General features: G+C 46.0%; 1 protein-coding gene across 2 annotated transcripts; it reads left to right on the top strand.

Moving 5' to 3' along the window:
• Positions 1-3,416: 3,416 nt before the first annotated feature.
• On the top strand, positions 3,417-26,436 carry UAP1L1 (UDP-N-acetylglucosamine pyrophosphorylase 1 like 1). Of its 2 annotated transcripts, none has more exons than XM_068914787.1 (9): positions 3,417-3,525; positions 14,667-14,871; positions 16,594-16,769; positions 18,018-18,190; positions 18,933-19,126; positions 20,111-20,251; positions 21,860-22,045; positions 22,830-22,899; positions 23,993-26,436. In XM_068914787.1, exons 1-9 carry the CDS (start codon positions 3,504-3,506, stop codon positions 24,077-24,079), a joined length of 1,254 nt encoding a protein of 417 aa, XP_068770888.1. In that variant the 5' UTR covers positions 3,417-3,503; the 3' UTR covers positions 24,080-26,436. The 2 variants fall into 2 exon arrangements, with proteins under 2 accessions (XP_068770888.1, XP_068770887.1); XM_068914786.1 differs by lacking the exon at positions 3,417-3,525 and adding an exon at positions 5,657-5,966.
• The last annotated feature ends 729 nt before the right edge of the window (positions 26,437-27,165 follow it).

The raw sequence follows: 27,165 nt of genomic DNA on the forward strand, positions 1-27,165 counted from the left end.
AAAAGCACAAAATGTGGTGTTCACTCTCACTGTCAGCTTTGCAAATTACAGCTGAAAAGTCACAGAGTTTCACTCTAGCTTCTTCACCCTGGCCACATCCTCGTGAGAGAAGGAGGTACAGCTCTTTTGCAAAGGGTATACAGAGACACAGAGGTTACAGTGTGACTGACTTACATGGGGAGTCATAGGGGAGCTGGTGTTCACAGCAGGAACTGATGGCAGGCATCCCAGGTGCTGCAACTGGTGCAGCAACACTAGCCACGGGAGCCACTGGTTTAGGGGCTGACAGCCCAAAGATATCAAGGATCTTGAGAAAGGAGAAAGCAAAATATCACAGTCATGAATGTGAGAACAGGGTTTGGATCCTATTTCTTCCTATAAGCTTTAATATTAACTGGTATCATTGAGAGAAAAGGTTTCTCTAACTTAGCCTGAAGTTTACTGTACCTGTCCAATCTAAGAGTGTGTTAGTATAGTGAAAGATACTGCCCTTCTCTGCAAACTCTCAGATGGTGCTTTACACTGAAGGAGATCGCAAAGCACTGGCATCATCATTTCCCTGTCACAGGCACAGCGACTGGCCCGGGTGGCCCTGGGTAGCGATATGGAGGCACCTGCAGAGGCCCTATCCTGATTGGATGCTGCTGCCACCAGGACAAGAAGATTCAAGGATTGAGTCTGCTGGAGAAGGCTGATGGCAGGGCTAGTGCAGGGACTAGTGTGTGTGGGCACTCAAGTAAGCTGCTGCTCCCTTTTGTTGACAGCACAGACAGCAACAGCACTGCCGGGAGCCAGTGGGACCCCACTACCAAGGAGAACATAGGTAGCACTTAGTCACCCTTGCCAAGTCCCTGGGGCCAGAAGTGACCCAGAGAGAAGGATGACCCACTGTCCTGGTCCTTGGGTTTTAGGCTGCCTGTGCCATAGACAGCTTCGTGTGCCATCTGCTCTGTGGATAATTTTCCTTTACACAGTGTTAGCTCTAAGCTGGCTTGAAAGGGGCAGGCGAGGCGGCTGATATTTGACCCTCGTGCCTTTCTACCCACATGGTCCTTGCTGCCAGTTTCCCTGTCAAGATCAGGCACCTCTGACGCCTTCCCCTGGTGTCTTCAAAGTTTTGCCCTATTCCTGGCTTCTCATTTTTCCTTGCCACTCCTCTTCTGAATGGAGTTTCTCAGCCATCAGATGCAGACTGCTAGGTACACATCATACCAACATCCTGCAGATCATCACTTTCATTATCAAGTGCCTGCTGTGGCTGTCCTACCTATTTTGAGATCACTGCCTGGCCTGGCCCTGTTTGACTGAATGCATTCACATCTACTTAGGATATAGGGAGAATTAACTGCTGCATGATTTCTCCCCTTGCTGCTTCAGAAGCAAAGCAGTGAATTTTATCTTTCTCAGCTTTGGTATCAGCAGGGGATGAGGAGGCTGCGTGCCTCTATAGGGCTCTAAGTCTCAAACCTTGCAGCAAAGACAGTATGTTTCAGCATGATCCAAATGATGGCATGAGCATGTGGGCAAAGCTCATCAAAGGCTAAGCAAAAGCTAAATCTGTAGGAAGATGATCTTTCCCTAGACTCCTCTCACATCTCTGGGCTTGCTGGAACAGCCAGGAATAACGGGGAATTTAGGATGGCCTCAATGCCTCTTGTCCACTTTCCCCACCTGTAAGGCCAATCTCACCAGGAGAGCAATCTGGAGATACAAAAACCAGTTATTGGGATTGACTGTGTAAAGTGATTTGGTGGAAATACTCTCATTCTTCCATGTGAAAGTTTCTGCTCTGGTCACAGGAAACTGGGACATAACTGTCCAATGCAGTTCTGGTCTTATTACATTTTCTATATCAAAGTGCCCTCAGGAGACGGTCACAAAACAGCCATATGTGGAGTTCTATTCCCTCAGGGAGAGACAGAGTGAATGAGGTGTTACCGTGAATTTTAGATTAAATTTGATGTAGGGAGTTTTTGAAAATTCTTGGAAAAGGCTTTTTTTATTTGTTTGTTGGTTTTTCTCACCAGTGTGTATTAGGTCAGCCAAGGTTCTTCTGATGGACAGAGCCATCTTTTTTTCTTTAATATAAACAGCTTGTTCAGTTCTCCTTCCCACAAGCTACTGGAAAGCACCAGCTGCCAATCAAACCAACCCCAGCACTTCCTCTCCACTGGCTCTCGGGCACAGCAGAGGAGGCAAGGAGAATTATGTATCACTCCGATGTGGTGGTACCCAAATGCACTACTGCCCTTCTCATTGAAGAGGGCACAAGGCATCTGATGCATCAAGGCATCTGGGAGGCCAGTGATAGAGACCAGCATGACCCACTAACCTGCCTCCCTTGGGAGAAGAGGTCACACAAGACTCACCAAACCCCAGCAGTGCAGTGGGTTAACAAGATGCTCTTCGATGGAGACTGAGACATATTCTTATTTGACCTTCACCATGAGAGGATGATGCTGCGTGTCTTTGGCAGTAAATTAAGAACAATGCTGATTTCAGTGGCGTGTAAGTACTCACATAAGTGTGTGAATCTGGATCCTGCAGAGGACACATGGCAATTACTGTCATGAGATTGTCCCCTGATGAGCATGTTCAGGTGCATACCATGAGCCCCCTCTGCAGCGCTCTCACTGGGGAGAACAAGGTTTGGTGAGGAATCAGTAGCATATTTGTGGGCTCTGTGATTGTGTGCTGCTGTCTGGAACAGAGGCCAACTGGCATGGGACAGCCTGCCCCCACATACTGCATTCCCTTACCTGCTGAAACAGTGCTGCATCCAAACTGGGTTGGTCCCTAGCCAGTGTTGATTTCCAAATGATAGCCAGGAATTGTTCGTTGGCCTTGGTTAAAACCAAACCAGGAGCTGTGCTGGCAACAGCCTAGATGTCAAGTTTTAGCGTTCCCTGTCACTGTCTAATTTAAGCAACCCCAAAGATGCAGGGTAGGAGGGAACCACTTCCAAACGGGTACCGAAGTTTCCACCTAGAATCTTGTCCGTCCCTAGGAAACTTCTGGGCAGGAGCTGAAAATGGGAAGAGGTGTATGATCTGGGGGGAAGCAGCAGACTTTTTTGTGGGGGGAGGGCTGTTTCATTTGCTCTTCCCAGCTCTGAGATGCCCCAATGTTTTCCATCTTGCTGCTTACTGAACCTCTCAAGCTGAGACATGCTCTGTTTGCTTTGGAGGGGGCCAAGCACTTCCCACAAAGTTGCTTTTCTTTGACGTTTTTTTTTTCCCTCAGACGCCCTGTGAGCAGGAAGTCTGGTGGCTGGCTGGCAGCTCTCAGGCTGTCACGAGGGCTGAGAGAAGGGCAGTGCTAAAAGGGAAGCTAAAATAAGCTGTCGGGGTGAGGGGAGGTAGGGGGAGTTTTGGAAAATCAGGATCTGAGCCTGCAGCTGAAACATCCTTGTGTGTCATGTTTGAGTTTGGGCATATGCACATCTTCCTAGTTCTAGCCTGCCAAAATCCTATGAAGCTGCTCTCCTCTTGCAGAAGAAAAGGATGCTGCCTGTGGCCAAAAAAGGTACTAGGATCTCTTCTATTTCATTGTTTTGCTTTGTCCCTTAGTGGGAAATGGCAGTCATTTGTGCCCAGTCTCACTCTCCTTGCCCCCCATCCAGCTGACAGGGTCCCAGCAGAACAAATTTGAATTAGGAGATCATCCGGGACTTAAATTATGACAGAAGCCTCAAGGTCTCAGTTTAGAACCCAGTTAGTAACTGCTCTGCCCTATTATAACTTCTGCCCTCTGCTGACAATAAAGACAGGTAACACAGAGGCAACTAAGGGCATCATGCAGTAACATCACACCAAAGCCAGAAAATACCCCTCAGTTCATGTTATTCAGGGGACAACTGTAAAATCACATTTCTTTGAGGAAGGTACTGGTGATTATTTACCTATGCAAGCTTGAAACAGGGTCCTAAAAATAAGCAGCCCTGTCACTTTTCTGATAGGATATCACATCCCTGACGACTCTGCTGGTATCATATGAAACAGTGTTTGCCCGCCATCTTCTTTAGGGGTACTGGAGCTTTTTTGATGATGAAATTCCTGTCCCATGTACATGTTTTGCATTTTGCTTGGCACATAATTATCTACTTCCTGCTTTCTCAGGTTGTCCTGTCTGATATATCTGATCCAACTTGTGATTCTCCCTTTTTATTACTGCTTGTGATTCTCCCTTTTTATTACTGCTTTACGGAGGAAAATTTCAACCTGGGGAACTCTCAGCAGCAGGAGAAATCTGTGCTATGTTTGCAGACAGTCCAGGCGCGTGGAAGGACCTACACACTACGCAGGCTGGCAGTGAATGCAACCACAGTGGAAAGAGACTTTATATAAATGGGAGCACCAGAGAGCAGAGCTAAGAGTTTTTAAAACCCGAAGCCTCTGTCCAAACAGCAGTTCTGTTGAATGCTTTACTGAAGCAGTGAAAAAAGACTGTGGAATAGCAGCTATGCAAATTAACAGGACTTCTTCCTAAATTTATCATCTCAGCCAGTTGGGATCCAGCTCCCCTGACACTACTCATATGCAGGGATGTGGCTGTGCCTGAGCATTTATGCCTTTCTTCTAGTCTCATTCTGCCCAGCCTGGCTCTGACTGCAAGCAAGATGCCACAGAGATGGGCTGATGACTGGAACAGGGAGTTAGTGGCTGGACTGTCTCAGTAACAGGACTGGAAGGGATTTCAGGTAGCCATCCTTTCCTGACTGGAGTGGATTTACCAGGGGCTTGGGGGCAGGGGTTTAGGGTATTGCACTACTTCATTCTTGACAGCCTGTGAGCCCAGCATGGGCTGCAGAAGAGGCTGCCTTGCTGTGTGCCTTCTGACACCCGACTGGCCTAGCCTTGGTCTTTGGGTAGTGTCCACTTTATTGCCGCTCATGAGGAGTCTCTGATGGGGAACCAGCCAGGGGAGCCAGGGGCTCTGATTCCACAGCAGGCACCACAGTTGGGATGGGGCTGGACCTATTTAGGTACATGTTGTGCTGAAATAATCCTCAGAGCTTTTTGATATGTTTTCAAGTGCGGGTACAAGAAGTGGTGAAATCCTTGTGAGAATTTTCTAAGTTACACAGCACAAACACCCCTGGTGTCCCTTTCAGGTACGTCTGAGCAGCGAAATACATTTCATTTCAGTACATATAAGCCACTGCAGAAATTTATCCTTGCCAGATGAGAGCCTGATGCGCAGCAACACCACTAGGGGAGAGGCAGGGCCGTGAATTTGGCCATGGCAGAAACATTAAGGCTGGCCAGGGGCAGCCTTTCTGGGGTAGGTAAAAGGAAATGGGAAAAGACCTGGCAGAAATCGCATTGTGGCAGAGAAGGAAGGTGCCCTGCGAGCAAGAGCAAAAGAACATAAATTCAGAAATATTAATTTCCCGTGGCAAATCCGCTCAGTGCCTGGGTGGCTAACAGCTCCCAGGGACCCGGCGAGAGCGTGACACCGAGCACGGAGCAAGCTGCAGCCCGAGTCCACGCCGGCTTCGGGCCTGATTTTCTGAGGCCGTCGGTGGGCTCCGAACAAGCACGGAGCCCCCGAGGGCGGGAGCAGGCCCTCGGCGGGGGCGGCTGCTCCGCAGGGGGCAGGCGCAGCCCGGCCGCCCGCCCGGCCGCCGGCCCCGCCCCGCTCGCAGCCCCGTCGCTCTCCGGAGCCTGCTCGGGCCGGCGGCGGCATGGGGCCGCCGGAGGAGGTGCGGGCGCGGCTGGAGCGGGCCGGCCAGGCTCACCTGCTGCGCTTCTGGGCCGAGCTGGGCCCGGCGCAGCGCGGCTCGCTGCTGGCGGCGCTGGAGCCCGGCCTGGGCGAGCACTGCCGGCTGGCGGCGGCGGCGGCCTGCAGCCGGGAGCGGGGGCCGCTGGAGCGCCTGGACGGCCGGATGGAGCCGCTCCCCGCCGAGCTGCTGGGCAGCGCCCGCCGAAGCGGCCCCGCCGCGCTGGAGCGCTGGGAGGCGGAAGGTGAGGGCGGGCGGAGGGGGCTGCGGGGCCCGCCGGCCCTTGGCCTCCCCCCGCGGGAGGGGGCTGGGCCCTCGGCCCCGGGGCCCCCCGTCCCTGTCCTTGCTTCCGCGGCCCTCGGCTCTGGGGCCCCCCATCCGTGTTCCCGGCTCTGACGCCCTCCCCTCCTGGGTGCACGGGTCTGTGCCCCGGGCTCCCCGGCTCCCTGCTCTCCGTGCCCTTGCCCCCGGGGCCCTTGCCGTGGCCCTTCTCCCCCAGCACCGTGCTGTTTGTAGGTGAGAGATAGTGATTTAGGACAATTTAGCCGGTTCTGGTTACGGCTGTGTTTGTCTGGTAGTCTCCTCTGTGAGGATGAGCTGAGAACGGAGGTGGTCCAAACTTAGGTGGTCTTCGCCGGAGAGGACTGAACATGCTTCTACCTTGTGGTCGATAGCATCTGAGCTCAAGGCAAAGTGTTATATTTCATGGAACAGCAGAGCTGCCCTGGTGTTAGCAGGAGGCTTGAGCAAATCACAGGGGTATACAATCGTGCTTTTATGCAGTCAGTGAGCCCAGAGTGACCGCAGTTAGTCATCTGTTCAGTTGTTGTTGCTGGGCTCTGTGGAAAAATGTTCTCTTTAAAACCTCTGTTCTTTCATCAGGCCTTCGAGTCCACAGACGTTGTTGCAGCTGTCAGGAAGCAAAGGTGTTTATATTCCTGAGAGAAGCTGTTCGGGACTGTCCGCAGATTCATAATTCAACACCAAAAATAGTGAGGGTTGTCTTAAAAATAGAATGTGGTGTGGCACCTGTGAAAATCTGCCAGGTCACCTGGATCTGCCCTGGGCTGTCACACCCCTGGTGTGAGTCTCGTTTGCATCCCGAGTGTGCTAAGTCTTCCCTGTACCAGTGGGAAGGGGTGTGAAGCATCGTGTGTTTGGGAAGATGCCCTCCTAGGTCACCCTGCAAAGACTTCGTTGATGTAGAGACCAGGACTATTCCCAGTGGGATCCCCAATGTCTTCTGGTAGTGCACTTGTGGTGACGTGCAGCAGCCTTTGTGGTAGCACCATGCTTCCTCCCTGTGTGTGTTTTTTTTCAATGTCAGGCAGCAGCAAGGGCAGCTGCTCTGCAAAGAAAGACAAGCGGGAGCTGAGGGTGACCGCAAAGCAGGCAGGGCAGTGAACTCTCTGACAAGGTGGCTCTGAACAGGGTCAGCCAGCAGTCTAGTGATTGCTCAGGCAAGGACTTGAGGCCTGAGCTTGAATACTTCCTCTCAGCAAGAGAGGGAGGCCCACAAGCAACCTTCTCGCAGCTCTGTCTCACACCTTAGCTATCTTCCCAGCAGTCTGATCCCAGGTTACAACAGTACCATGTTACAGCTGGCCTTGAACAGGGCAGACAAATCCCCAGGGTGCAAGGATGGGCTGCAGAGGCTGTTGGGGCACATTTAATTTTCATTTTCAACTATCAAGTGTAGTAGCTGAGGCTGGAGAGCCATGTGGTTGATGAGCCGTGGAATAAGGCTGTGTCTTGTAGGAAGAGGTAAAGCCTGCAGAGATAGGTGGGAGTTGAGAGGTTTGCATTGCTGCTCAAATAAGGAGTTGCATCAAAGCATACTGGTGGTCTCCCAGACAGCGTAGTGGCAGGAAGGCAGTTCTCATGTTAGGACAGGGTTCTTTCCAGGCTGTGCCAGGTGAGGCATAGGAAGAAGCTGAGTTTTGGCAGCAGAGCAAAGCAAAGTGCCTGTTTGGCTGGTCACATGGAAGAAACAAGGGAAAGGAGAGGGAAAGGTAAGTGTCCGATAAGCCAGGCTTGCCAAGTAAGATGAATGGGACACTGGTTAAAAGAATGCTCTCTGGAGGACTGTTCTGTTCTAGGAGTGGTCCCAGGACTTCAAATGCGTGGTGATCCTTCCCATCTCCTTCCCTGTGTAGATGCTGAGCCTGGGGTAGGACCTGGTAGCTTGCAGGAGCTACTGTGGCAAGTGAACTGGAGGTCTTGACCTACATTGCAGGGACTGCATGTGGCCAGCTAGGCTGATTAATTCAGCCTGCTTATGACCCACGTTCCCATGAGCTGTTTGGGACCCCATGAGATGCCAGATCATCCTCCATCATGTTTCATGGAGCCTGGTAGATGCCGGCAGCCTTCTCTGTCACCTTGTAGATGTGTTAGGTGTGTAAAACGGGGGGGTGATGGAAGAAGTAGTCGTTGGACCTGGCCTGTGTGGGGTGGAGTGCCAGCATGCTCCCTGCCACTGTCATTTCTGTGTGACTTGCTGCTTTTTTTTTTTTTTTAAAGTGCAAACTTTATTTTGTTTGCATACAAAGATTTAGACATCTTTCCACACTCCAGCATTCCTTATAAGGTATGACAGTTTTTGATCAACAAAGGCCTTTTTTTTTTTTTTAAAGAAATAAATATTAAAAAAAAAAGAGAGAGAGAGAAACAGCTGTGGCCCTAGAGGTATCTTCCAAATTGCAGCAAGTGTCTGCACAGCCTTGGCCTAAGCCTATGAGCAAGGATGAGGGGAGGGGTGGTCAGAGAAGTACAAATTTCCAAACAAAAGCAAAAATAGAAGTGACACAGTCACAGGGCAGAAGAGCTTTTCTGCCATGTCAGACCCCACAGATGGGGCTGAGTGGTTAAGGAGGGAAGAGGAGGAGGAGGAAATGATGTTGACTGGCTGGGAGACTCCATCGAGGCAGGATGCAGTGTGAGATAGATTTTGATTGCCTGGAGGTAAAGGAACGCAGCCCCTGGCTCTGCTCCAGGATTGCATTAATGCTGGTGACCCAGGGACCATGTGTTTGATCCTGTCACGCAGTGGGGAGGCTGTGGTGGCCCTGTTGACCCCATCAGTTGGGTGACTCTGGTTTAATACGGTATGTGGTATCATCCCTGTATTGCTGAAGTCACGGCTGATCTCACCAGCTTCAACAATGGCTTCCTTTTTCTGTTCAGCAAAATTGGGATCAGGCCTGAACACAACTCAGTGTATGGGGCTCTGGCTTGGTGGAGACAGTGTTGATTGGAGTTTGCAGGCAGCCTGGGATGTCTTGTTCCAAAGAGAGTGAACTAGTAGGTTCTTGTGACAGTGGGGGCGTGGATTTGTGTCCAACCAAGTCTTTCACTAGCAGTGCTCGCCCCCCCTACTGAGCTTTCTGGCGTGCTGGATTGTGACAAGCTGAGCAGGTAGTGAGGCAGCAGCAGGGGTGTTGCAGTCAGGCTGTCTGTGCCTGTAGCAGCAGCCTAGAAGTGACTGTTACCATCTGGTAGTGGACCTATTAGGACAGTACTCACTACCTCTTGCTTGAGGACGCCAAAGGAAGAGGAACAAAATGCCTGAATTTTACGGGGTGGTTTGATCTAGACTGCTGCACATCTAATGTTACAATTTTACCAAACTGGGAAGCTGGAAGTCCTCTTCAGCTCTATCAGGACAGTGAAGAGCTGATGCCTTGTCCACAGCAAGCAAGGCAAACTATATGAGGTCTCCAGCAAGAATGCAGAAGGTCTCATATGGTTGGGACTGTTAGCCCCACAGAAAGGTCACTTGACACTTAAATCCAATTTGTTCTGATCCAGATCTGACCTGGAGGCAGCATTTCTGATTTCCACCAGGAGAGGGGGATGCGATTCTTCTGCTTTGCTTCGTTTTGTTTTTATGATGCAATTTAATGCTGGAAATGAGAATCTACCCTCGGTTTTATTTCCTGGAGCAGGGCAATTGGGATTGAGACTTTGTGCTGCTGAACCAGGCTGGTGTCAGCATGGAAGCTGGCATGCAAGGCGTCCCTGTGCAAATTGCCTTGCCCCTGTGCAGTGCTTCCAGCTGAAGTAGGAGCATCGGCACAGAATTCCTGGGATTTATGTATCCTCTCAGGGATGCATGCTCCAAAAAGCTTTCTTTCAAGGGAACTGCTGTGATGCTGAGCTGGCCCTTATGCTGGGAACTGCGCTGCTCTTTAGCCAACTCCACTTGGCTGCTTGGTCTTCATGACAGAGTGCTCTGATACTGCTGTTCGCCCCAGGGGATTGGTATCATCCCTGAGCTGAGCTTGTGCGTGCTTTGCGAATGGGCATCTGAATTCCCAGAAGTTTGCACTAGCAATGTGTATGTCATCTTCAAAGGGAGTAAAGACTGAATAGATGAAACTGAATTTCTTCTTCTTTCAGCTTTCCCCTTTTGTGTTTAAAAAATGATTAACAGTGTCAAACAATCCAAAACTTATTCTTAGGAACACTCAAGATATTTTTAAATGGTTAAAAACAAAACAAAACTTTCCATCTGTTACTCTCTCTGAGATGACAGAACTTAGCCTGGACAGATTTGCTTTCTTGTTCTTAAGCAAAATATTAAGAGATCACACTTTCTAGGCAGCCTTATGGAGGATTGTGTAAATCAAGCATTCTGCAAACATTTTTATTTTTGAAAACTAAATCTTGGGCATGGGCCTCAGTACAGCTCCCATTTCATCAGAAAGACTGATTGATCTGTTCTTGGAGCTTTATGTGGCTGTTCTGCAGAATTAAGGATTTTGTTTATTTTTTTGCTTTATTCTTCTCTTGTTGATGCTGTTGTAATCAGGCTGGGGTGAAGCCTGTTCAGCAGGAGAATTCAATCTGTTCTTGCAAGATCAATCTGTTCTTCCTGCAAAATCTATTTTTTTTTCACTTTGTATGCAAAATAAGGCTTACTGCAGTATTTGTGTATAACTACCAGCCAACACGTCTTCCCTTTTTCCTTTAGTTGAGCTTTTTTTTTTTTTTTTTTTTTTCGGAGAGAGAGTGATAAATATTTCCATTTCCTGCAGGAATGCACAGCAAAGTGAGGCAGTTGTTATGAACTTTAGTCATGAATGTTAATATTTTTACAGCTGGGAAGTCAGAGCAGACCTACCTATTAAAATTTTTGGGGTATTCATGGTAACCTAAAACCGGAAACCTGACATACTCTCCTGTAGTTGTAGGGTTTCCCATCAATAGATCATGGGAAAGACAGTCCCCCTCCTTATGTACTTGCAGTCAGAGCAGATTGTTCATATAGCCCAAGAAATGCACCGTGGTCAAATCTCCTAGGAAGAAGTTGACTGCTGCAAATGAGGGCCAAACTTCTCATGTTGTCAGTAGGAGCACTGAGTGCTTCAGCAAGCCCTGCAGTGTAGCCATCTGCTAGGGGTCCTAGGTTCTCTGCCTGATCAGCCTACTAGATTTTGGGAACAGGGAGGAAAAAAAACATTGACACCACTGAGTTTATCAGTGGTACAACTACTTTGTACTCAGATGCATCCCTCTTACGTCTTGGTTCCTGAGCTCCATCTGTAGTCAGTGCAGGAAGAGGCAGATCTAGAGAGGTAGTTGCTAGAAGCTGAATTGTCATTTGGCAGTGTCCAGTTTTCTCCATTCACTACGTGTAAAGCTTATGTGAACTACTATCTTGAATCAGGATGTCTAAGATAAGTGAGATGACTCCAGCCCTGGTACCGTTGAGTCCTGGCCAGGGATCACAGCAGCTTGTGCTGGATGTTGCCTGGCAAGGTTAGATACGCTTTTCTTGATACAGTGTTAAATCAAGATTTCACATGAGTGATTCCTGTTTGTCATAGTCCATTGCCGTGCACAAACCTATTATTTGAGATAAGTGGCACTTGAAAGCTGAGCAGTGTGGCCTTTCATGTCAGGACCAGAATGTGTGCACATATGCTTGAGTTCAAGAGATGCCAATACCGGAGCAAATAATACAGCAGGGGTAGAGTTGGGCAAGTGACTGACTTGGTCCTTGGTTGGTGGCTGAATCAGTGTATTGGGGGAGATGCTGCTTTGGGGCTGAAATGAAAATAGCAAATGCTCAGTTAAGCCTACAGGAAGTTTTGTTTTAAATCAATGTGAAATCCTTCAGCTTAACTTTTTTTTTGTTTTGTTTTTTTTGGAAACAGTTCGAACAGTTTGGAAGTGTCTCATGGGGGAACTTTTTTATTACCTTTTTTTCCTGTAAATTTTTCCCTCCTGTAGTTTTTCTCCTGGAAACTCTTGTGTCAACTTCAGCTTGAAGGAGCCTGCCAGTCAGGCATTGCATTGCTTCAGTGCTGTCCTGTTCACATAAGTTAGGCCAAATCGAGAGGTGTTAGCCATGCTACCCCTGCAATAATACAAGGCTGAGATAAGGAATAACGGATACTATGGTTTGGAGCCCAAGGAAGCAATGAGTCAAGATAGGACTGGGATGGAAGCAGTTTATGGCGCAGGCTATAAACATGTGCACTACAGTTGCACCGTGACTCAGTGCTTTGCTCTGTCTGGTGAGGATTATGTGAAGAACACCTTTATCTAGTTCTAGCTCTATGTGGGATGTGGCTGGGTAGACTGATTTTACTAACTCGACAAATTAGTCTTGAATTTCAGTCCAAAGTTATTCAGACTTTTGGAAAGCTCCAGGTTTGCTTACTTGGGTGACTGCAGATGTCCTTGATGCAGAGAGGAAGGGTGTGTGCTTCCTTGAACACTGCTGCCCCTGAAGCTGCCTGTTTCTTAGCTGGTACCATGGGGCAGTGGTGTGGCACAAGCAGTGCAGCTGTAAATGAGCTAGGCACTCATTTGCATCCAAAGTAGCAAGTAGCTGGAGCTAACTGGATGGTGATGCATATATTTCACCTCTTGGCTCCTCTCTGCTTGGTAGGATGCACCCATTAGGCTTGCTTGGTCTGAAAAGCTGGAATGGACAGTCTCATGGTCTTGTTCTGGGGCGTTTGTTCAGTCATGGAGCAAATGTGGCATGGTGACATTCAGAGCCCTTCTTGCCGTGCTAGGTCTCTGGGCTGACATCCCTCTACTATGGGTTTTTAATGTGGTTGGGCATAATTGAGAGTGACTCATCCAGCCTAGTCCTTAATCGTTGAAGTGACAGCAAATATGTTCTCGCCAGTGTTAATGGTCAAGGGCTTTTCTTCACTTGGACGCTGCTGTTTATCTTGCTGTATGAGAGGCTTATCGTTACTGTGGAGAGGCCAAGATTAAATCCATTCAGGGATGGACTGGCAAAGCAAGAGGCTTTCCCTTGCAGCCCAGTGAACCAGCTCTGCGTTCTGGTTGAGCTCAGCAGGGCTGTAGCACTTGCCACCCCTTTTCCTAGGATAAAAATAGGGGAAAAGCAAATAGGCAGGAGCTGTGTAACTGCATCCCTACTCATGGTTGCGCTCACTATTTTACTTATAGCTGTGACTTTCTCCCCCTTTCCCTGCCCCAGGACAGTGGAGTGGCTGCTAAAACAGAATGTAACCCAAACTGAAGAGTTTAACTTTGATTTCTTACAGCAAAGTAATGACAGTGTTGTGTAACTGGCTTTTAGTGTGCCTGAGCAGGCATTGCTAGCCTTTTTGGAAACAGTATATTTAGACAGAAAGATGATGTTACTGCTGTGGTGGGTCTGAAACCTGTCAGCATGGGGGATGTCAGTATTACCACAATGTCATGGATAACTTGCCCCCCCCCCCCTTTTTTTTCCTTAATCACTGAAAGCTAGACTTTTGAACAGAATTAAAACCAAGTCAGGTTGTCATAACAGCAATTAGTATTTTCCTTGTTACTGCTCATTCAAACAGCCATATAGCCAACAGCATAAAAACAACCCATCGCTTCTTCTAATTCAGTGTCTTTGGTTCTGTTATCTTCCAGTCCAAATTAAGATTTTTTTTAGTCCCTGGCAGAGTTAAAATGATGCAGATTTAGATGTTTGCCTTCTCCTTGGAAGCTGGGTGGGTGGAGCATGGGCTACCCTGGACCACAGGGAGCAGGGGCAGGCATAACTATGTGCTGTAGACGTCTTGTGTTAGGTTGCAGGAGGCTCTAATTGCTACTGTACAACATTAAAGCTGTAGTTTATTCCCTGGGTAGCCCCAAAGCTCATTGCACCTGGGAGGAATGCAGTGTCACCTAAGGAAAAAATCTTTGTCCGAGTTGAACATGGTGGTTACTGTGGTTCTGGTGGGAGAGAAGGCAGGGAATGGTCAAAGAGAGAGTGAACTGGATGTTTATAATGTGGTCTGGGTGTTCCCGAAGCTTTGGACTTTTCTGGTTTGTTGGGAGAAATGATATTGTCTTCAATTGGACTCTGGGAGGTGCAGCTTCTGCAAGCTTTGCTGTCGTTTTTAGTCCTGACTGTGTCCTAATAGAAATGGGAACAGTATAGACAGTTGAGTAAGACAGATTCCAAGAAATCCCCATGCTTCCCTGAAGGTGATGAGACTTTTTTGGGATGTAGAAATGTTAGTGGTAAGGAACCTCTAGTCCAGCCTCCTGTTTGGAGCAGGACTGTACTCCACACTGGATCAGGTCAGCTATAGCTTTGTCTAGCCGAGTGTTGAAAACCTCAAAGGATGGAGGTCCCCCACGTCTCTGGGATCCTATTCCAGAGGTGCACCACCCTCCTGGTAAAGAATTTTTACTTTAATGTGCAATTTGAACCTCCAAAGCTGCAACTCGTGGCCATTTCCCGTTAATATACCATCTGTCACTTTAAATGGGGAAACTGATGCATCAAAGAGAAGAAATTCTTTAATATTGCATGCAACATCGCATTTCTTTCTGGACTTCCAACAACAACCTTGAACTGGCAACCTCTGGGTGTTGCCTGAGCTCTGTAGAAAGCCTCAAGAGCACAGGGTGGTGTTTGCCCTTTTTCTTGTGACTCTTATGTTCCTGTTGGCTTCTTTCTCACGTTCAGGTTTCCATCAGATCTCACAGAACAAAGTGGCAGTGCTGCTCCTGGCTGGCGGGCAAGGAACTCGCCTGGGAGTGAGCTACCCAAAGGGCATGTACGATGTGGGGTTGCCCAGTGGCAAGACCTTGTATCAGATCCAGGCAGAAAGAATCCAGAAAGTGGAGCAGCTCGCTGGCCAGAGATACCACCACAAGTGTACCATACCCTGGTGAGTGACCTGGAGCCACCGACGTACCATACAGGGATCTTTGCATTGCAGCCCTGCCTATGTTGTCTTTTAGAAGTGCTTTGCTAGGTGCCATATAGAAGCATACTAGGGGAGATCCTTTGTTCTGCAGGGTTTGTGATCCCAGCAGCTGGAAGGCGGTACAAAGGAACAGGAAGTGTGACAGGCTTATGTCTGCACACCTGAGGAAACAAGCCCAAACCACTGTGCCATGCTATCTTTTCAAGCATGGACCCTGAGGACACTACAAACACCTTTCCGTGCCTATTTTCAGATCCTTTGCAAGAGGCTTATTTGTATCGTACTTTCTCAGAGTTCTGCATGGAGGGAGAGATCACTGAATGCTCACCTTCCAAGACCCTCCCCCTGCCCTTATGTCCTATTTCTGCCACAATGAAGAACTTTTCACCTCACAATGGTAAATGCCTGTCATGCTCCAGTTTTAGGCCACCTCCTGCTGCTATTGCAAAAGGAAAATGCCATAAAATGACACCTAATTCTAAAGTGTTCTATTTAGAGCTGCCTGCTTGCTCTCCTGGCTGCTCATAGCTTTCAAAAGCCTCCGGGCTTCAGGAGAGACTAACTGTGCAAGATGCAAAATGTGAGTGCCTTAAGGGATGTGTTTAGTGAGAGAGAGGAAGGCACTGCAGCATAGGTCTGGGAATATCTTGCTGCTAGCTGTTCATCCTTAAAATATAAAGATTTCTCTATAAAGTCACTACCCTGTCTGTCTGAACTAGGGTTTGGGCAGAACAAAAGAGCATATATGCCTGGGGTCTTCAGGGTAGCCCATCGTGTTTTACAAATTGGTGATTGAAGGTGATTCGGCTCCAGGTTGAATGTCTCTTAAGCCATGTATATGTGACCTGAATTGCAAATGCTCCCATCTCTGGTGCTGCTGGAAGCTAGGATGGATTATTTGCAGAATGCAAACTCTGTTGATACCCTTTAGAGCTTGTCTCCCGTGGACTGAGGAGATAATTGGCTGCTACAGTATGCCGGAGGCTACTTCTTGCTGTGCTGCAAAGATATAAATCGGTGTGTTCATGAGGTCTAGGTTCTCCTGTTCAGGGCATAGATACCCTAGTGTGCTGGCAGAAGACCCTATAAACCTATAGCAATAGTAGTTGGAGAAGTGCTTGATGGGGAACTGGTGAATATGGCTCTTAGCCATTGCTGAGGAAGGAAAATAGCAGAGACAGAGAGAGGCAGAAGGAGTGTGGAAATGGAAGGAGAGGGGAAAATGGAGAAGTTTAGGAGAAAAGCAAATCATGGAGCCAACATTTGAAAATGCTGCTCTTCACCTTGACACAGAAGAGGCACTGGCCGACTGAGTTCCTGGAGATTCACAGCTAGTTCTCAGCACCTAGTGCTGATCAGTGCTTCTTTAAACTCTTAATATCAGTTTGCATCTAGGGTGGATGAGGCTGTTGTACTGTCCGTTGCCTCATTGTCCAGCTGACCTGGATGTCTATATGTCCTTTGTGTTAGGGAAGGGCTCTTGCACAAGACCCTATACAGCCTTGTGCCAGGGTGAGTTCTGGAGGAGAGCTCTTCTGCTCAGTTACCTACCATAGAATACTGAAGTGTCTCTCGTTGAAGACTTATAGGTTTTTCCCCCCTTTTATATTCCATCTGTAGTTTTGCCTTTTGCTTGTGTTTTCCTGGTGACTTGTTCATTGCTCAGCATCTGTTCTCGCCCAGGTACATTATGACAAGTGAGTTCACCTTGGGGCCGACAGAAGAGTTCTTTGCAGAACACAACTACTTTAACCTGGATAAGTCCAACGTGATCATGTTTGAACAGAGGATGCTGCCAGCTGTCACCTTTGATGGGAAGGCCATCTTGGAGGAGAAGGGGAAAATTGCGATGGCTCCAGGTACCCTGCTGTCTACCTTTGATTGGCACAGTAATGTAAAATATTTTGGTAATTACTGCCAGCTATCAGCAGCCTTGGCATACAGGAACATTGTTTTGGAGGTCAACGTTAAAGCTTCTGATTAGCGTGGGAGGGTTCAGTTAAACGTTTTCAGGCTGGTAATCAAGAGTATAGCAATTTCTGTTTAGTTCTTGCTGGAGATTTGTCCACATCACACATTTTTTATCAAGGCCTGGGAATACGAGCAGGATTAGAAGGGCTGGAGCAGCTGCTGGTTAGGAATGACATGCATTGGCAGGTCTGTGTATACATAAGAGATGAGGTCCCCAGGTGACAGTCCCTGGGGCACTGCCTGCCAGGGTGAAGCTGTCAGGGGAGCAGTATGCGCTCCTCACTGCATGCTCTGGCTCCGGGCTAATGGTCCCCTCTGACAGCAGAGCAATGCTGTCAGGCTGGGGAGATAGTTCACCTGTTTGAAGGCTCCCTTTCAAGGCTGACAGCTGGAAATGGGAGAAGTTGAGCAAGAAGGCAAACTCTTTCCAAAACGATTGAAACATCTCACGTTGAAAAGGAGTTCTCCCCTTTTCTCAACGTGGACATGGTAACAGAAGCAGTGAAGGCAGCCCCATTGAGGCTGTCTTGCAGTAATGTGGTTTTGTGGCTGCATGATAGTTTTCCTGACCTAACAGGAGTGTCAAAGAGGGAACCATGAAAGGGTGATCTGTGTTTGCTGAACAGATGTGCAGCTGTCTCTTCTGCAGCTGAAGTTCAAGCCTTTAAAAAAGCTAGTAGGTTGTGATGAGGGGGAATCTACAGATAATAAGACATATTTTAGTCTCCCCCCCTCCCCCCCCCCAGCTGAATTTTAAACGTGCTTTTGCTATGCACTGGATGACAATAAACGTAATAATCTTCTGCCACCCTCTGTATAATGCTTTACTCTTCAGCATTTTTCCCTCTAAGGATCTTACAACATTATTATTAATAAAATCTCATAATATTTCTCTGAGGTTGGTATACACGGTCCCACTTTACAGATGAGGAAACTGCGGTGTGGAGGGGAACTGGGTGGTGTGAACTGAGTCTGTGGCAACACTGAGAATAAAATTCAGTAGCATTGACTCTTATCCTGAGCATTTACTGCTAGAAAACATTCCCTGCTCTGTAGCTTTTGCTCTGCTGATGTTAGTCACAAAAACCACACTGTCCCTAATGAAACAGGGCCTCCTCTTTTCTCTTGCATTATAGATGGCAACGGTGGCTTATATCGTGCTTTGGTGGATAATAAGATCTTGGATGACATGAAACAGCGTGGTATCCAGTATGTCCATGTATACTGTGTGGACAATATCCTCGTCAAAATGGCAGATCCAGTCTTCATAGGCTTCTGTGTTTCCAAAGGGGCGGATTGCGGTGCTAAGGTGAGGTAGTGCTAAAGGGCCGTTTCCCCGCTGGGAGTTAAGGTTCAGTTGTGCTTGGAAGCTATTGGGTAGGGTGAGCTTGGATGTACTGGAATATTAAACCTCTGACAAAGATGGCAAAGAGCAAATTTCGACATGACAGCCTGAACTGCAAGTAGTAACTGCTTGCTGCCAATGCTGTACGCAGAGTACGTCCCTGTAGGCTAGAAGCTTTACTGGATTGAGGCATTTTTTTATAGATACATGTTTTAGTTTAATCCAAGCACTCTTTATGTCCCACTGTGGAAGATGAGGAAAACCAAACCAATCTGATTTGAGGCTCTGAAGTGGCAGGCTCTTGGTGTTTGTAAGGAGAGATTTTTGTTGCATTAATCATTAACACTGTTCATGCAGACAGGGAGCTGAAGGCTAAGAGCTGTAAATATTTTTCGTTTAATGCTGGGTCCCAGTTAAAAGTCCTTGACAGTAAAACTGCCCTGAAGTATGCTGATTGCTTGTAACTGTGGTCTGCCTTCTGAGCAGCTGTTTAATTAAGTGGTTGAATACTGGTTCTTATGCCAGGCTGTGGGGGCAAAACATGCTTCCAGGCTACTCTGTATATTCAGCACTGTTCTATTTGTGCTTTTGAGGCACTGGAGAATCAGCATGCAGCAGAGCCTTGTGGGGTAGTTTGTCTGTGGGAGTTGGCATAGTGCTGGGTTTTTCTTCCTCTTTGTCATAGCTTTTTGCCCTGTGGCTGCAGGTGGTGGAGAAGGCCTATCCCACAGAGCCCGTCGGGGTAGTGTGCCGTGTGGATGGGGTCTATCAGGTGGTGGAGTACAGTGAGATCAGCCTGGAGACGGTGCAGCAGCAAAGCCCTGATGGGAGGCTGATGTACAGCACTGGCAATATCTGCAACCATTTCTTCACGGTTGATTTTCTGCAGACGGTGGCCCAGTAAGTTCCAGCAGACCTACCAGGCAGCTGTGCAGCCTAAAAATACCTTCAAGAATGGGTATCTCAGTTTCCCACTTGGTAGTTTCAGTTGTGGGTACATCCTGCTCTGCTCTTCATCTCCTCTCTCCTCCAAATTGTTCAACAACAGCTGTGTCCACTTTCCGACAGCTCCAGCGTGCTCTTTAGGCTTTACCTGACAGACGGGTTGCATGCTCTGTAGCTAAATCGACTGGGATATACCATTGTGTAGCCTTCCTGGGCCTACAGGGACAGGGAGCCATGTGGGTTGCAGTGTCGTCAGTGATGCAGCCCCACATCCAGGGCTTTCAATGGGAATTTCATCCACGCCATCCCTTGGGACAACAGAGGTTGGGGGAATGGGTGAAACTGGAGATCCTGCACCCTAGAGTTGGGGATATGATAGTAGGCATTCAATAAGCAGCTCCCTCGCTTTAGATCTCGTGCTGATCCCGGGCATGTTGGAAACACTGGTCTGTTGAGTGGGTTGCCTCTGTGGGAGGATATGAAAGTGATGTAGTTTAAAAATGTGGGGATAGTTATGGGGGGACTTTACTTAATTTCTGTCTAGTCTGGAGCCAGACAACCTTCTTGAAGAGCCTGATCCATCTTTGTGTGAGGGTCTGCTCTGGTACATTGTCATCCTGATCGGATAACACCTTTTCTCCTCTGCCTGTGATTTCAGCTGGACACAAGGTCCTTCTTCACCTCCTGCTTTACCCAATTATGTCACACAGGTGCAGGTGTGAAGTGGCCACTGCTTCCCACCACACATGTGGCTGGACTGCTCTGGTCAGAGAAATGTTTTCTGAGCGTGTTTTATATGCATTTGGAAAGAGTAATTTCCACAACAGTCAAGATACTACCAATAGCAGTAATAAGCCAAATATTTCCCAGAAATATCGTTATTTTCTCAAAGTGGGCATGAAGTAAATGAACTTGTTTCTCCTCCTTTTGCTCTGGCAGGAAATTTGAGCCCCAACTGAAGCATCATGTAGCCATAAAGAAGGTGCCCTACATTGACGAGGAGGGAAATCTGGTAAAGCCGCTAAAACCGAACGGGATAAAGCTGGAGAAGTTTGTATTTGATGTGTTCCAGTTCTCTAAGTTAGTGGTAGACATAAATCTTTTTCTTTTTTTTTTTCTTCCTCCTTCTTGATGTTTGTTTGAATGACTGTAGGTTGTAACAGGCCTTGACAGGGAGCACATGGATTGTAGGTGGCTTGTTAAAAGACTGTTGTATCTATCAGCCTTCTCCAACATGACAGTAACTCCACAGGCTCTGAAAGGTGCATTCACAGAGCCCTTGGCATCAGCCAGGCATGCTCTGACTGTGCTCCAAGAACCATTTGTTCCATGGAGGATGGCTTGCCTGGCTGAGCCTCTGCTAGCTGTAGGAAAGGAGAAGAGGGAAAAAAAAAAAAACCCAAAACCCAGGAATTTAGTGCAAAGCAATACAGTGTGATTTAATACAAGCCCATGTTTGAGTATTTAGACCCGCAGAAACCAGGTCTTTCAGGATTGTACCTTCCATGGCAACTGCAGCTCTTGTTACATTTTGAGTGCATATTAAGCCAAGGCTCAGTTCACACCCTTTTGTGCTCAGAAAACAGGTTGCTTAAGCACCATGGGGCCAAGTTCCTCTTGCTGTGGGAACTCTTAAGGATTGACTCCTAGACTCTCTAAAACAGAAGAGATCAGTTGTCCGGTAGTGGTAACACAGTTTGAGATGCTTTGTTTTTAGAGGATGTAGGATTTTAAATAGTTTAGGAATCTTGCATATAGTATTGGGTATAATACTCTGGTTTTAGAGGGATTTATTTAGAATCAGGCAGCTCAAGACTTAAACCCCAGTTTCAGTTTCCTGACATGCGTTCACTAATGAAATAGCATAACAAAGGCTGGTAAAAGTGTGATGAAAACAGCTGAGTTCAGAGTTTTAAAGGGGCTCATTTGCAAGCAGTGATTTGTGTGTGTGTGTGTGCTTTGTTAATAATAATGCAAAAACAACTTGGCAGATGCTCTTCATGCTTGAAATGCAGAAACATGCAGATGTTGTTGTGGGATTTTAATTTGCATTCCCATTTCTGGTGAACAGCTGTACTTAATATTTGACTGTGACTTCTTCAAAGCTGCTAATTTATGCCTGGGAACTGGTGTCCTTGGTTCGTCCTTGCCCACAAACACCTATGTGGAGTGACCAGTTCTTGTAGCAGGGAGGCAGTGCTCTGAAGTAAGCTGCGTATCTTGTTTCAGAGCAAAACTGTCCTAAAGACTAACTACCTGCAGTGCGGCCTGCATCCTAGCTTCAGACATCACTATTGTCTCCATCCTTTCTTGCTTATTATCTTCTTAGCTGAGGCTTTTTGTCCAAAAAGTGTCCTAGTCTCTGGAAAGGTTTTTTTTTGGGAGTTCTGGAGAATTGTTGCTTCTCATCTGTGCGCAGTGTTTGAGAGTCAGGAGGCTTCTGTTGCGTTCCCCAGGAGGCTGGGCTTCTAGTTACGTGCTTCTGTCGTGAAGCCCTGGTACTCCTTTGCTCTCTAGGTGGGAGGTGGGCTTTCCCTAGCTTAACTCTGCCGACACTGCATACATCACTGCTCTCTACAATATGTATGAGCCTTTCCCCATGGAAGTTGTTGTTGCCGGTTTTCGGAGAACAGGACTGATGGCTAGCTTTGTTTTTCATTATTATTGTTTTCTCCCCTTTGCTGGTAGGAATTTCGTGGCATTTGAAGTTTTGAGAGAAGAGGAGTTCTCGCCACTAAAAAATGCAGACACAGCTGACAAAGACACTCCTACCACTGTTCGGCAATCCCTCCTGGCCCAGCATTACCGCTGGGCTCTCAAGGCTGGGGCGAAATTTGTGGATGAAAATGGTTGCAGGATACCAGAGAAACTCAGGTGTGAACCTCCGTGACCTGCTCTGTAGCTTTCCTCTTTGGGGCTGCCTGTCCTCTGCAGCTGTGTACACTGTGCTCCAAAAATGCTCTGATCACGCGGTGACATGGCGAAACTTCTGTTCAGCTGGCCTTTTCTGAAGAGTTGGAGATCAATGTCTATTACTGCTCCTGCTCCATTACTGATTACAAATACTGTAGACAATAATATGCAAGTAACGCAGTGCTTTAACACCAACAGATTCCTGCCTTTGGAGTAGTGAGCTGACTATTGCAACTCTGACACAATGAGACCACTGCCTTAGGTAGAAGCAAACGCTTTTAACATTCAGGATTTAGGCAGCCCAAAGAATTGTAATTTGTAGCCATCACCAGCTTTTCTGAATATGATCCCAGTACTTAAAGCCAAGCAGCAATCTCAGATGGGCATAAATACCAGCTATTATACAGCAATTACCACTTCAGATACTTTCTATGTCACACTGGATGAAAAGCTGTGTTTACTCCATGGGTTATTAGTTCATCAGCTCATAGCTTAATAAACCTAGAAGTTGTTTGTGTTATTTGAAAAGCACCTCTTTAAAAATCACTTACTTGTTTTGATGAGTGATAGTTGGTACCTGCTAGTTCCCTTTTATTTCCACAGTTCTTGTTCAAATAATATCTGATGCTTGTGAATTTAACCTCTCTTATCTTTCTGGATGTCCTGTTCTTGCTGAACTTTCAAAGGAAAAAATGCCATTTTATAAGGGTAGCAAAAAGTGAAAATTCTGTTTTCTCCTCTTTAGCGTCTCAGGAACTGAAGATCATCCTCCAGCTGTGTGTGAGATTTCTCCATTAGTGTCTTACTTTGGAGAGGTGAGGATAATTATCTACGAAGGTATTTTTAAGAGAGAGGAGAGAGCATGTATGTATCTGATTTCCTGCCAGACGGAGGGGATTTCTTTAGCCTGCGCTTGCCAAGAAATAGTAAGATCAAGGGAGCCAGGACGTGAGCTCTGTGTTACGTTCTTAGTTCCACTATGGTTTACTCTTCAGCAGTTTGCTCACTCTGTGCATCTCAGTTTTAACCATCTGTAAAATGAAATTTGTAATGAAGCTGCACAGTTTCATTAAGACTCACAAGTACTTTGAGATGCTCTGAATGAAAAGGATTACAGAAGTGCAAAATATTCAAATTACAAAATCCATGGGGCTACTGGATAAGGCTGCATACTAATTTGTGCTAGTGATCTCTCCCACAGTGAGTGAATGCTGAACAAAGTGTGATATGTGCATTGTCTTTGGAGAAAGCACATTTCAGAGCAGATTTCTGAAATGTATCCCTCTAAAATTAATTGGTCCTGAGAAAGCTACCTCCATTTAACAATGTGAAGAGAAGCCTTCTGATGTTGGACAGAGAGGATGAGAAACAGTGGATTACAGAAGGATAGGTGGAGGACGGTGGGGAAGGGCTTTTATAAAGCTTTGCATCTTATCTTCGCTGGGTTTTTTCCCTGCAGCTAGCTAACTCATCACAATCAATGCATTATAAGAACAAAATGAAGGCAAGGCAACTTAAATTGACTCTTTAGGACTGCTAGGAGGGTTCTGGTTCTTAGCTTGACTTAAAAAGAGCAATTACAACATGAGTTAAGAACATGCCTTCCTCTCTTCCACCCCCTCACCCCCCTCCAGCCCCACCTTGGCAAGATTTGTTTCGGAGGTCCCTTATTTTATGGTTCATCTATATCTCTTCTTCATGAACTCCAGTTATGTGGATAAAACCCTTTCCATCCCCGTCATGCTGTAACATGTCACTGGGGAAACTGTTGCTGTTGTCTGTCCTTTTCATGACCTTTTAACTTTAGGTAGTCGGTCATTCTTTGAGACCATTATGTAGACTTAAAAATAACACAGGTAACCAGTCTGAGGTGTTTATAACCTAACTATTGTTTTTACATGTCCTCAGGGTCTGGAGGTGTATATGAAGAACAAAGACTTCTGTTCTCCCTTTATACTCGATGAAAACAAAGCGGAAATGCTAAGAAATTCTTGAAGAGGAGGGAGGACTTCTCCCCCTCAAATCTGATGTATATCCATTACGAGAACTGACATTACTAAAATGTCAGCTATTAAGTGTGCTATGAGAAATGGCTTTGCATTATTGGATGGATGTCAAATCCTTGTAGCAGTTGTGTTTACACATACCTGTATCCATTCCGGTTCTGTTTGGTAACTTTGAAAGCTGTGCCTTTTACCTAGGTCTGTTTTGTACCCTTAGATATGAATGAAGGTTAAAACCTTCCAGATACCAAACAGATTTTATATTTCTTTTTTGTTGCGCATACAAATATGTAAATCAGCCAATCAGGACCTAATTAATCTGCTTTGCATTCAAGAAGATTAAATCTCTGCAGTGCCTTGCTAGGTATCTTCTTTGTGCTGTTTTTTTTTCTTCTTTTGAAGTTGTGAGCACAGATGAAGCAGGATCAGTGTGAGGCCCCACCCTGAAGAGGTTTGAATGACTTGATGCATAGGGAAATTTCTGCCCACAGATCTGTCTCTTCCCTAGTCCTGTGCAGGTTAGAAGATCCAATTCAGCAGTTACGTTCTCTAACCCAAGTGTACAGAGTTTGATGTAGCTAGGGATGCTGCTATACACAGTGTTGCTTGAGGTATGGACTCTAAAGCAGGCTATCCCTGCTAAGCTTGGAGGTAGCATTCCAAAAAAAAAAAAAAAAACCAAAAAAACCCAAAGTAAATATGCAGCTTGGAGTGACTGCTCTTTACAGCTGTACTGAACTGTTTATTTTAAAATAGAATGATAAGAAATATTTTCATAGCAACCCTCTGCTCTTCCAGTCTTATGCCAAAAATTGATTTTGCTTTTCATTTTTTTCATTACTATATATTGCATCCCTAACAGGGGGACTATTAATAAGTGCCTGAAAGTGGTAAGAGGAAAAAATCTTGATGGTAAAATTTAATGCTTAACCAGAAGCAAGAAAAAGACTTAATCCCAACATAAGTAGTGTAAATGGTAAAACACCAGCCCCTGCCTTTATAGTTTTTGAGCAGGTAGTTTTCCAGCACTCTTTCACCTATGGAAATAGTTCTTTAGATGCCTTCCTTTTTAAAGGTTTTAACTAACCCTAATGTAAGGATAAGTATCAGATAACTGAGGATGTTAGTTGTCAGAACATATGCAGCAAATGAACTCTACCCTGGCTGAGGAATCCCGGGATAGCCATGATATACAAATGGATTCTTCATGTATCTTAGTGTCTTAGGACACTGCCTCAATAGACTTATCATGTGGATCTGTATCTGCCTGCTACAGAACCTGTGCTGAACACACCAAAGTCATTTCATGGGCTTACACAAACAAAAGCTGATCTGATCTGTGTCCTTTAGTGAAGACTCTTCAGGTGCATTGCTGGATGGAATTTGATTGATCAGCATTCTGTACTCCTTCCCTAAAATCAGGCATTAAGGAAGGTGATGAGGAAGATGCCTCATCTGGATAGTGGTATTCCATGCATCTGCTTCTGCTAAGAAATTGTTTTTGCTATCATGGAGCATAAATATTTTAAATAACTTGTGATTTTCTGAAGTTCTTGATATGAAGCCATATTCAGAGTGTTGGTGAAGTATAAAAATAGCATTGAGAGTAAATATAACTTGTAAGTAGGCTCAAGTTTTCTAAAGAAAGCATCTAAATGTCAATGGCAGAATTTTCAAGTATAAAGTATATTTGCATATATACAAGTAAATAGCCTTTTGTACATGCAGATCAGCTAATTACAGTTCTGATTACCTCATTTTGCATGTGCAAGCAGTAAGTCTAATTTTTAGTATCAATTAAGTATTTGCCTTTGACACTCAATTCTGTAATTTCTGTTACACAATTTTACTATGGTCATTACATTCCTGTCGGTCAAGTTTTACATCTTAGAACAAATTGCATTGTATCTTTGTTACTATTGCTTGTCAGTTCAGGCACAGGACTGTTTTAAATTACACTGTGCTATATCCTTCTGCTCTTTCTAAAATGCTTTCTCTTTTCTCTTCTCTCTTTTCTCTTTTACAATTCAGCCCTGTGTGCTTTAATCATATGAACACTGAGCTGCTGGCGTGATTTTTTGGAGGTTGTTTTCAAGGAGGAGCTGAATTAGAACGCTGAATGTCCTTTGTGTTGAATTTTTTTTTTCCTATGACTCCTCACATTTTAAACTGGAACATTAAAAAAATTTTGAGGGAACTTAAGAAATAAGTCATGAATGTAATAAAATAATTCTAGTGTGCCTTGTGAAAAGGAGAAAAGGTATCTGAAACAAAGGGAGGTCCCATACTATTCCAGAAACTTTTGGAGACTTAAGCATTTTTATAATAAAGATATTACTGTGATTTCTATAGTGTCTGTTTGTTTCTTGTTTGTAAAGAAAATATCCTTGTTGTGTTTGTCCCTATACATCATGGATGTTGTCACCACAGCTGTAGAACACTGTCATTGATGGCATGGCTGGATGGTTTAATGCTCATCTATCAAAATTACAGGGTGATGTAGAATTCAGCAGAATGTAATACCAGAAGAAGTTTGACTTTGTAGGATGTATTTTTTTAATGAGAACACTGTGTTTTCTCCCCTTGCAGTCTTGTTTTTTCAAGCTTATCAACTCAGTTTGTGGTGGGATAACACTTCTATGCGGGAGGGAGTTTAGCTGTGGGTAGTGTGCCTATTTCTTTTATTTAAGGTAGACTTGAGTGGTATGGTTCTGAGTCAGGCTTTCACAGCTGTTGCTCAGGTAATGAGATTTGCTGAGCATAAAGTGTAATAATCTGCTCTGTTTTCCATTGATAGGCCTTTTTTAAAAGGGGCTCTATTTATAGAACAAGCCATAGGGGAGGTTTTGTAATTTTTCACAATTGACAGATGGTCCACTGCCTTGTTGAAGTTCAGTGCTGTAAGGACCCAACAAAGTTTGAAAGTGCGTCTTCCTCCTCCCTTATCTATTTCACTCCATGTTTCTCTCTTGGTGCTCATATGAAGGTTGCTGGAGGTGTGTGGGGTGGGTTTTTGTTTGTCTTAAGCAGGTTAAGCTAACTGAATGGGTAGTTTCCTATGATAGGAAAATAAATACT

The sequence above is a fragment of the Struthio camelus genome, chromosome 20 (assembly GCF_040807025.1).
Source record: "Struthio camelus isolate bStrCam1 chromosome 20, bStrCam1.hap1, whole genome shotgun sequence".
NCBI lineage: Eukaryota > Metazoa > Chordata > Aves > Struthioniformes > Struthionidae > Struthio > Struthio camelus.

Excerpts from the sequence above, each read along its gene's own strand:
- UAP1L1 (XM_068914786.1), top strand. The coding sequence starts at position 5,687 with ATGGGGCCGCCGGAGGAGGTGCGGGCGCGGCTGGAGCGGGCCGGCCAG. Across the intron at positions 5,967-14,666 it reads GGAGCGCTGGGAGGCGGAAG|GTTTCCATCAGATCTCACAG; the intron begins GTGAGGGCGGGC and ends TCTCACGTTCAG. Across the intron at positions 22,046-22,829 it reads AGGATACCAGAGAAACTCAG|CGTCTCAGGAACTGAAGATC; the intron begins GTGTGAACCTCC and ends TCTCCTCTTTAG.